The sequence below is a fragment of the Nelumbo lutea genome, chromosome 1 (assembly GCF_056320005.1).
Source record: "Nelumbo lutea isolate HS-2025 chromosome 1, American lotus-T2T, whole genome shotgun sequence".
Taxonomy (NCBI): domain Eukaryota; kingdom Viridiplantae; phylum Streptophyta; class Magnoliopsida; order Proteales; family Nelumbonaceae; genus Nelumbo; species Nelumbo lutea.
In genome coordinates, this window is record NC_142684.1 from 210,983,196 (window position 1) to 210,993,360 (window position 10,165).

Below are 10,165 nucleotides of genomic sequence, written 5' to 3' on the forward strand. Positions count from 1 at the left end.
CACTCTTAGCTCGAGGAGTGGGGGGCAATTGATGGAAGATGATTTGACCCGACCTACTGAGATGATGGCACGTGGACCTGACTCAGCATGAGCAACAACTCAGCAGCCTGGCTTGACTGTGACCGAGTAATGAGTCTGTAGAACAGCTCGCTATGTCATAGCTCTCTTTAGGGGGAGCTCGCTACAATGCGAGCTCCAGATTCCCCGAGCTATTGAGAAGGGAATACTCCAAGATTATTTTAGCTCGCGAGCTAGGGAAACCAGCTCGCTCGAGCACCTGGGCAGAAGAACTACCCCAAGGACCAACCTTGATGAGGGTCACCTCGAAGTACCCCTAAGAGCTTGCTACAAAGTAGCTCGCGGCAAGGATAGCCCGCTACGAAGTAACTTGCGAATGTGATGCGACGCTCTCAGGAAGCTTCCATCTGACAAGACTGTACTCGTCAGACTGTGCCACGTCTCTCGACTGACGGCGCAGTCCCTGCCCCATTGACAGTCTGCCCCACGTCTCTCAACAGATGGTGGCGTGCCTGTTCCTTCGAAGACGTGTCACTCAGCCGAGCAGGCAGTACGTTGTAACGATCACCTGCGCAGCCCTGGCAGCTAACGGTTGCGACAGGAGCTCAGTGGCGGTTACGCCTGATTTGACAAGGACACCCCTATAAAAGCCCTCAAAGTGGAGAGATAGACTCTCGCTCGAATTAGATATAAACTTGCACTCTTACTTGCTCACGAGCTAATCTCGAGACATAGTGATCTAGCGCGATCTACACTCTTAGCCTTTTATACTCTCTCTCTTCTTCCTCCCCAGCATTCTAACTTAAGCTTCGGAGTATTCCCGTCGGGCAAATCCCCGGGAATCCTTCTTCTTCATCTTCTCAGGTGTCGCTCATTGCCAACAAGGAGCTAGTCCACAGCCAGCTAGGAGTGCACAGATCGTGCCGCATCATATACTATATATTATTATATAATTATAAGTTATATAATATTATAGAAATATATATAAAATATACATATGGACCGTGCTGTGGGCCACGGGTAGCACAGCCTGCTCGGTCGTGCCATGTCGGCCTAGCCCGTGAACCTAAAACTCTATGCCTAGCACGACATGAACCATCATGCCGGACCTGGCACGACCTTTGGGCTGTCCTGCCGGGCCATGGGCGGCATGGCTCAACTTACACCTCTAGGCATGGCCATATCATGCACATTGATTAGTAACTAGTACTGTTTCCTTTATTTTAGAATGAATCTGACTATATAAATGGAAGAATGCACATATGCACCTCACAACATATCCAACCGTGTATTGAAAAAATCTCCCAATGACAATTTTGGGAGATGTACCCAATACACGCTGAGATGTGTATGCAGGGCGTTCATAGAGAGATCAAATCAATCTCCCACAAGACTGCACCCCACAACGTCCCACATCACATTCCCGCTGTGTATTCGAAACATCTCCCATTGATAATGCCAGGAGATGTTACCAAATACACAGTGGGGATGTGTGACGTTGTGGGGTGCAGTCTTGTAGGGGGTTGATTTAAACTCGTTCATAGAGCGCGGATGTGATTTAAGCTATACTTGGTTTGAAGGATTCAACACGTTTACTCTAATTATTTTAAAAAATAGCATTCGTCAAGTAAATTTAAAACAAAGATCCTAATGTTATTCGCCAATATCTTATGGAAATACTAATCATTTCTTCCCCTTATCCAAACTCCAGAGTGCTGTTGCTGTGATCAGCACTGCCTTGATGCCCCTGATGAAATTCCGACATGCCAGCGATGGAAATATGTCAACGGGCAACCGGCCGGCAAGGTAGTGGTCGCAGCATTCTTTTTTTTTTTAATTTTTTTCCATCGCTGACCTATGCGTATTTCATTGAGTGGTCGCAAGGGCTCAAAAATCAGCTACTCCATGAAAACCGTGAATAACAGCCATATTACAAAGAGACTTGAGAATTCGTCAAGTCTCTTTGTTAAATTTCTTTCCCCTTCATCTTTTCTAGTCTCTGCCCAAGAAGTTGTATTATCACAGCCAGGCTATTTCAGTTTAGGTTTGTTGACAATAAATTAAAAAGATCGGGTGGGAGCTAGCCACGGCAACCACTTCATACTTAACCTGACCGATCGAATCCATATATCCCAGAAACCACATATTCTAACCAATCTCTTCACTGCTAGTGAATAGTAGAACCTTTGGGAGATGGGTTATATTAGTACTACCATACAGCCACCTGTAAATTATGTGCAGTTGTTCATCCTCTTTGCCTTGCTCGTATTCATCTCAGCATCAGCAAGTGTCGATAACTGCACGGTATCAGGCTGCAAGGATCATGGTAATGGCCCTTCCGTCCGATTTCCATTCTGGCTAAGAGGGCGACAGCCCGATCACTGTGGCTATCCTGGGTTCGAGCTGTCTTGTTCCGAAAACAAAGAAACAGTTCTGAATCTACCGTTTTCAGGAATCTTCTTCGTAAAAGCCATTGATTACAGATCCCAAGTGATAGAGATTTATGATCCCCATGGTTGCATCGTTAAACGGCTTCTAAACCTCAATTTCTCATCATCTCCTTTCCAACGGCGGTATGAATATGTTGAAAGCTACTCTTTATTCAATTGCTCGGCCACAGAATCAGGAGATGGAGTGTATCCGATCAATTGCCTACGAGTCTCTGCGGCTCACCCAGTTTATGCCGTTGGTTCCACTTGGTCGATGAACGACCTGCCGTCTTTATCGTCTTGCGAAAATTTTGGGAATGTCTCAGTGGACACTAAATCATCATATCATCCAAACTGGGATTTGTTACTCATCAAATGGAAAGCACCAGATTGTTCAAAATGCGAAGCCGAGAGCAAAGCCTGCGGATTGAACAACCACACTAATGTCAGTGCTCCCACAACTCAATGCTTCGACTTTCCGCCTCAAGGTAAATTAGTGTCATTCATTAATTGCCTTAATTTAAATATAAATAATAAATTACTTTTTCTTTTGTGAGAAGATGAAGAAATTGGCATGATACCATAATCAAGTATTACACTCCTTACCAATTGTGGGAGCAAATGCTGCGATCAAATCGGATGTGATCTAAGCAAAGGATGATAGTTGCTATCATAGTTTTGAAACCTAGCTTGAAATTTTTTTGGATTGGGCCTGATTTCTATCTTTCTTTAGACCCACCCACGTATTAGGATGCAGGTCGGTTATCGAATTTGAAAATTTTACACGGCATTGGGCCTACACTCCCATGCCGGGTCTGACCTATATAATATTACTAGTGGGGGCATATGATGCAAGGGATGGGGGCACTCTCCTTGTCCCTTCGCTCCCATAAGTCAAGACACTCTATTCCATCTCCCCTGACCCAGTGGCAAGATGGGTTCGGGGCAAGGCACCCATTTCTCAGTGGGGTTAGGAAATCTCCAAACTTTGTCTATAAGGCAATCATATAAAAAGAAATCTAATTTATGTATATTTTATAAATAGGATTATGAGAACAAGGGGGTATTTTAGGAATTGAATTATGAAAGTTTGGATGTATTTTATAAATGAAATTATGATATCCTAGGATTATAAGAATATGAGAAAAACCTAGAGATATTTTAAAAATCAATATTAAATTATATTTTACTAATTTACCATCGGGTTTGGGGAATTGTATATGCAAACCCCATCCCTAATTTTGGACAAAAATATTCTCTGTCCCCACCCGTCTTTACCCGTCCCCATTTAAGATTTGAGAGAACTTGCCTTGTTCGAGGCAGGGCAGGATAGGGCCCCAATTTATAGGAAAAATCACCATCCCTACAATTAATTAACAGTAAATTAAAGAACAATAAATTACAATATTTTATGATAATTTTCAAAAAATTATTGAAATTGCTATTGATTAGTAGTAATGTGTAGTAAATTAATTATTTACAATAACAATAAATTAATGTAAACTATCTACTTTTTAAGTCTAAATTATTTACTATTAATCAAAGTAAATGTAATTTTAGTAAATTAATGTAATTATGGTAAATTACATTATTTTTAATTAAAAGTGAACCAGTTGTTGTTAATTAATGTAAAACCAGGTTGATCGAAGTCAACCAAGTGGTCTAGATTAGTGTGGATAGACTTAATAATTTTCCTAAATTATTTAATAATTATTTATTGAAATAATAATAATAATGGATTGTTATTTAAATAATTATGGAAAATTTTCTGATAGATTAGCTTCTTAATTTAATTTTCCTAAATTTTTTAATAATTATTTAGTTGAATAATAATAAAAATAATAATGGACTATTATTTAAATGGTTTTGGAGAATATTTTTTTCATAGATTAGTTTTTTAATCTTTTAATTACTTATTTAAGAAATAATTATGGGTTGTTAGTTAAAGAGTTTCCCTATATTATTTGATAATTGTTAACTATAATTATTGATTTTATAGAAATTAGTAAATTACGCTAATTAGTAATATCTTTTATCAATAAATTATTATTGTAGAAGTTTAATGAAATCATGAAATTCCTCTTATTCCCCTCTCTTTAATTTGCTTGAAATCATGTCTATTGATATAAATATTGTTTAATTTGAAAAAACAAAAATCTTAATAAATTATGGCCCCATTTTTATTAGAAAGTGGAGAGAATAGAGGGGAGTTAGATATTAGAATTGAAGGAGAGGATAAAACATATATTGAGCTAATTAAGTAAAGAACTTAAGTTGTTATAGAAAGTAAGAGACATTAATTGGGGGGGGGGGGGGGGAGAACCCAATGAGAGGGGAGAGGAATGAAGAAAGAGGGCATTGAGATGGCAAATTGGGAGTGGTGGGAAGGGGGAGAGGAGAGAAAGAGTCAAGGAGAATTCATGATTGGGGTAATGGAGCAAGGAGTGGCAAGGTGACATGGACCGTCTTGCTATATATATATATTGATATATCCAAATATGTGTGTATATTTAAATGCCTAGATTTTAGGGCCCATTTGATTTGTGGGAATATGGATCCAAAATAGGAATTGGAATGGGTCATTTTGATTTTAACTGTTTGGTTGGGCAGAATCAGAATCCCATTTCCATTCCTGGTGGAATGACAATCTCCCATTTGATTCTCTCCTTTTTGTTGGGAATGAAACCCCAACTTATTACAATGTCCATTCTGATTCCTATCTGAACCAAACAGACTATGGGAATAATTCATTCCATTCATTCCCATTCTGAAGTATTTCAATTCTTATTTTGATTTCGATTCCAACTGTGAACCAAATGGACCCTTAGACTTTCAGCTCTCATCTTCTCCATGAATTGCATTCCACCAATCTAGATTATATTGCCACATGTAGTAGCTCAAGTCCTACAAAATTGTATCTTCATTCTTGAAAAATATCAGAAAAAAAAAATTATGACTTGATAATACAATCAATACAAGCTATTGTCTAATTTACTTGTTTAAGGTGCAAATAAGTGCATTTGATCATGGTTTTTAAAACTGGACCAGACAGAAAAGGCCGGTTCCCTGGTTGAATGGACAGCCCATTCTAAAAAAAAAAATTAAAAAAGCAAAAAATGATCAAAACTGTTGTCTAGATTGATGGTTCGATGGTTCAACTGCCCGAGTCAGCGGTCCACTGAACAGATCAACAGTTTTTTTTTGCCAAAAAACAGTTTTAGGTGAAACGAAACCGATCAAGTGACCGACTCCCGGCTTTTCCAGTCAGACCGTCCGGTCCAGTTTTGAAAACACTGCATTTGATAATCATCAAAGAAAGATGATATCTACTTAAGAATTGACCATATATTGACTGACAGCTGATTGATGTCATGGCTGCTTGCAGGTTCATCTACCAAGCAAATCGTGATAGGTAAAGCTGATTTGCATCTATGTCTAAGTTTGGGAAGAGCGTAAATACAAATTTGTATTGATAAACCTTGTATTTTTACTGTACATATTTGTATATACACTCTTTCCAATCTGAGCGTAACCTTTAAAGCTTCATCTTTGTTATTAAGAAGCTGTTGCTCTGTTTCTTACTATCTATTGCTTGTTTAGGTATAACAATCGGCATCGTGCTTCTTGTAGTAGCAACATTAATGCTCATCAAAGTTTATCATGTCTACGCTTCAAACAAAGTGGAAAAGCAGAATCAAGCCATGGTTGAGAAGTTTTTGGATGACTACAAAGCTCTCAAGCCTTCAAGGTACTCATACGCTGAAATTAAGAGGATCACAAATAATTTCAAGGACAAATTGGGTCAAGGAGGTTATGGCAGTGTTTTCAAAGGCAATCTCTCCAATGACATTCTAGTTGCAGTTAAGGTCCTGAACAACTCCAAGGGAAATGGGGAGGAATTCATTAATGAAGTGGGAACCATTGGTAGGATTCACCATGTCAATGTGGTCCGTCTAGTGGGCTTCTGTGCAGATGGATTCAGACGAGCTCTCGTTTATGAGTTCTTGCCCAATGAGTCACTAGAGAAATTCATCTTTTCAAGGGATGCCAAGAATCCTTCCCTTGGGTGGGAGAAGCTTCATATTATTGCTGTCGGAATTGCGAAGGGAATCGACTATCTTCATCAAGGGTGTGAGCAACGTATCCTCCATTTCGATATTAAACCCCATAATATCTTGTTAGATCATAGCCTCAACCCAAAGATCTCTGATTTTGGTTTGGCAAAATTGTGCTCCAAGGATGTAAGTGTTGTGTCCATGACAACTGCAAGAGGGACCATGGGCTACATTGCACCTGAAGTGTTTTCTAGGAACTTTGGGAATGTCTCTTATAAATCGGATGTCTATAGTTTTGGAATGTTGTTGCTTGAAATGGTTGGAGGGAGAAAGAACATTGATCTTAGAGCAGAGAGGACCAGCCAAGTGTACTTCCCTGAATGGATTTACAATCGACTCATTCAAGGGGAAGAGTTGGAAATCCGGGAAGATGAAGATGGAGATTCTAATTCTAGGATAGTAAAGAAATTAACTACTGTGGCACTTTGGTGCATTCAATGGTATCCAGCAGATCGTCCTTCAATGAAGGATGTTGTTCAGATGTTGGAGGGAGATGCAGAAAGCTTGAGCATGCCACCCAATCCTTTTGCCTCTGCAACTTCAATCAACACTAGTATGTTGAATACTAAGAAACCCTTACACCAAGGAGGATTAACAGTTATTGCTGAATGATGGTTTGGGAATTAAGTTGCAACAGTGCTCATCCTTGATCCTTCAGTTTGACTATATTGTTTATAGAAGGAACTCCTAGAATAATTTAATGAAGTATTTAGTTTTTGGATAGATAAATAATATTAAAAATTTTGATGAATTATTGATGCTGTCCTCTTTGTTTTATTCTGTAGTAGACCCGCATATTGTTTTGCATATATTTTTAAAATAGGGTAAATTTCTTAAATTATCCTTATGATTTAGTTAATTAAGTATAACCCTATTGTTTGATTATTGTTTAATGCTACCTCTATTGTTTTAACAGAAATGACAATTTTACTCTTAAATCAAATTTAAAGATCTAGGGTTTCCTTATACCGCCGCTGCTGTTCTAAAGATGTGCAACCGCTTTTCTTTCTCAATGGTAGTAGCAACTTCCTTTCTCCCTCCTTCTTCTTCCTTCTCAACGACCTCAATCAGGTTCATTTTGAAGCTCTCTGTTAAATGCCCCGCTTTGGTTCGCCTATTCTTACCAATCCCTGATGACTTCCGTTACAAACTCAGTTAGCTAAATGACGGATACAATTAAGCAAAATATCACCAATATGACTTCCGTTGCGAACGCAGTGAATAAGATCGATGACACCGTAAGAGTCAAAGGAGTTCAGAAACTGAAAGAATACAAACAGGGCCTCAATAGCGGTCCCCCCCTTGAAACATGCGTAAGATATGTGATACGTAATGGGCCCTAAACCCATCAAAAGACCCAGTGTCAGACAAATTCACACCTGGAATTATAATATCCAAAATTTTTGAAAGTGTTGGCATTGACTGATATCTTCAAGGCTGACTTAAGAATGACTTACATATGTTCACTAATAATGTGCCCGGAAACAATTTCCTTGGCATAAACACGTGGAAGATATATAGTCAAAGTGATGGGTCAAGTCCACAAATTATATATTATTACTATTATTCCTCCCTCTCAATAGCTATTCCATGGCTGATCAACCGCCGTTGAAGACTGACTTTTCATATATACTTTGCTTCAAGTTCAAGGCTGACTTAGAAAATGACATAATTGGTCACAAGTAGTAAAATGCTGGGAACCATCCTTGGAACATGAGCATAGATAAACTTCACTCATACCTCAAGACAAATGGGTCAAAGTCCACCCCATAATTATTAATTCCTCCTTATACTTATCATATGGCTATGGCTGCTCCTCAACTATATAGATAAACTTCACTCATACATTTTTCTCAGAACCATCTTTTTTCTTTTTCTTTTTTATGGAAAAAGGTGAGCTACATAAACTTAGGGTATCTCTTTCCCTTACATCCGCTTCACAAGTAAAATAAAAACCACATGTCCTTAACTCATTATTATTCTCTCGATTATTAAGAGCTTTACGAGCTAATCAATCAACCAACTGATTCGCTTCCCGATACATATACTTGAATATGATATTAAGGTTAAAAAACTCAACAAGGTTTCAACACTCCCTAATGATGCTAACCAATCTCCAAGGGGGTGAGACTCGACCATTGAAACAATCTATAAGCAGTTTAGAGTCTCCTTCGATGGTGATTTGCTGGTCCTTGAAGTTAATCATGATGTTGATAGCCTCCCATGCAGCCCATGCTTCTAAAAGGTTGATCATCGTAATAATAATAAATACTTTCAAAAAACATTTTCAATGATCAATTTTCATCAAAGTACTTCTAGAAAGCACTTTCAAGGCGCAGTTTTCACAAAATACTTTCAAAAAGCTCTTTTATGGTGCTGTTTTCACAAATTACTTTCAGAAAGCACTTTTAATGACCAATTTTCACAAAATACTTTCAGAAAGTGTTTTTAGGGAGTAGCTTTCACAAATTTCTTCTAAAAAGTACTTTTAAGGACTAGTTTTCACAAAATACTTCCAGAAAGTACTTTTAGGGAGTAACTTTCACAAATTATTTTCAGAAAACACTTTTAAGGATTTGTTTTCACAAATTCCTTCTAGAAAGCACTTTTAAGGCACAGTTTTCACAAAATACTTCCAAAAAGTACTTTTGATGACTAGTTTTTTGAATGATTTGTAACAAAAGAATGCCCAAAAGAATTTCAGATTTCTAATACGAATGTTAGACAGTTGTATGCCCTTAGCTTCAATCAGAAATATGTACATTATGAATTTATTGTAAATGAATAAAGTACACATTTGATTCATGTTCCTGTGGTGTGTTTCTGTGTAATACCCTTAAACTGGACACTTAGTGAGACTTGTGTTAGTTTAGAATGATCACAGCCATTGGGTAAGTCTGGGGAGATTTATCCTGCCAAGGCTGACACTGGTGTGCTGCCAACTGTTGGGGTGGCTTGTCTCAGCTACCAGGGTGAGACCCGAAGCACATGTAATGTAGGATTAATAGAACCTTTGAACCGGGCCAGATTTCCAGTATTGCCCTGGACCTTGGAGATAGATGGGCAAAACTGGAAAGTTACACCTGACCCCTAGACTCGATTATGATACTACACTAGGTGTCGGATTGGGCTATCTTTGATGTACCAATTAGTGAGATCCTTAGCGGGGGTCAAAACCTGAGTATGTTGGGACAGTCCGAGAATTCATCTAAGTGGGTGATCATAGTGACAGGATCAGCCCCTTTGTCGGACAAAGGTAATGATCGGGGATGCACTCTCTCTGATGGAAACCAAGACTGCCGGTAGCCGATTTCAATTGTTGAGATTTTGTTTTTTTAAAATATATTTATATAAAGATTGATCCTTGAAAAATATGTTTTTCTAAAATAGGAAATTTGATTCCCTGCGAAGATGGGAGAAATTTTTTTAAAATTTGCCGAGTCCATTCTGCAAGACTTGGGCATCCATGTGATGGATATCCCATCCCTTTAGTGGTATCAGAGCCCAGGTTCAAATCTTGAATCAATTTAACTCAGATCTGAACCTACGCAAATGGGCAGAAGGTGTTCTACCCAATTTGCGCAGATAAGTGTTTTTGGGAAT

At 38.5% G+C, this 10,165-nt stretch overlaps 1 protein-coding gene across 2 annotated transcripts; it reads left to right on the plus strand.

The window, feature by feature from the left end:
• The first annotated feature begins 1,677 nt into the window (after positions 1–1,677).
• Positions 1,678–7,312, plus strand: LOC148880796 (rust resistance kinase Lr10-like). Of its 2 annotated transcripts, XM_088962820.1 has the most exons (3): positions 1,678–2,935; positions 5,833–5,859; positions 6,048–7,312. In XM_088962820.1, the coding sequence occupies exons 1-3, from the start codon at positions 2,212–2,214 to the stop codon at positions 7,172–7,174; spliced, it is 1,878 nt and encodes a 625-aa protein (XP_088818946.1). In that variant the 5' UTR covers positions 1,678–2,211; the 3' UTR covers positions 7,175–7,312. The 2 variants fall into 2 exon arrangements, with proteins under 2 accessions (XP_088818946.1, XP_088818948.1); XM_088962822.1 differs by lacking the exon at positions 5,833–5,859.
• Positions 7,313–10,165: the final 2,853 nt, after the last annotated feature.

Coding starts and splice junctions, on each gene's coding strand:
- LOC148880796 (XM_088962820.1), top strand. CDS start 2,212: ATGGGTTATATTAGTACTACCATACAGCCACCTGTAAATTATGTGCAG. Junction 2,936..5,832: donor CTTCGACTTTCCGCCTCAAG/GTAAATTAGTGT, acceptor GGCTGCTTGCAG/GTTCATCTACCAAGCAAATC. Junction 5,860..6,047: donor TACCAAGCAAATCGTGATAG/GTAAAGCTGATT, acceptor TTGCTTGTTTAG/GTATAACAATCGGCATCGTG.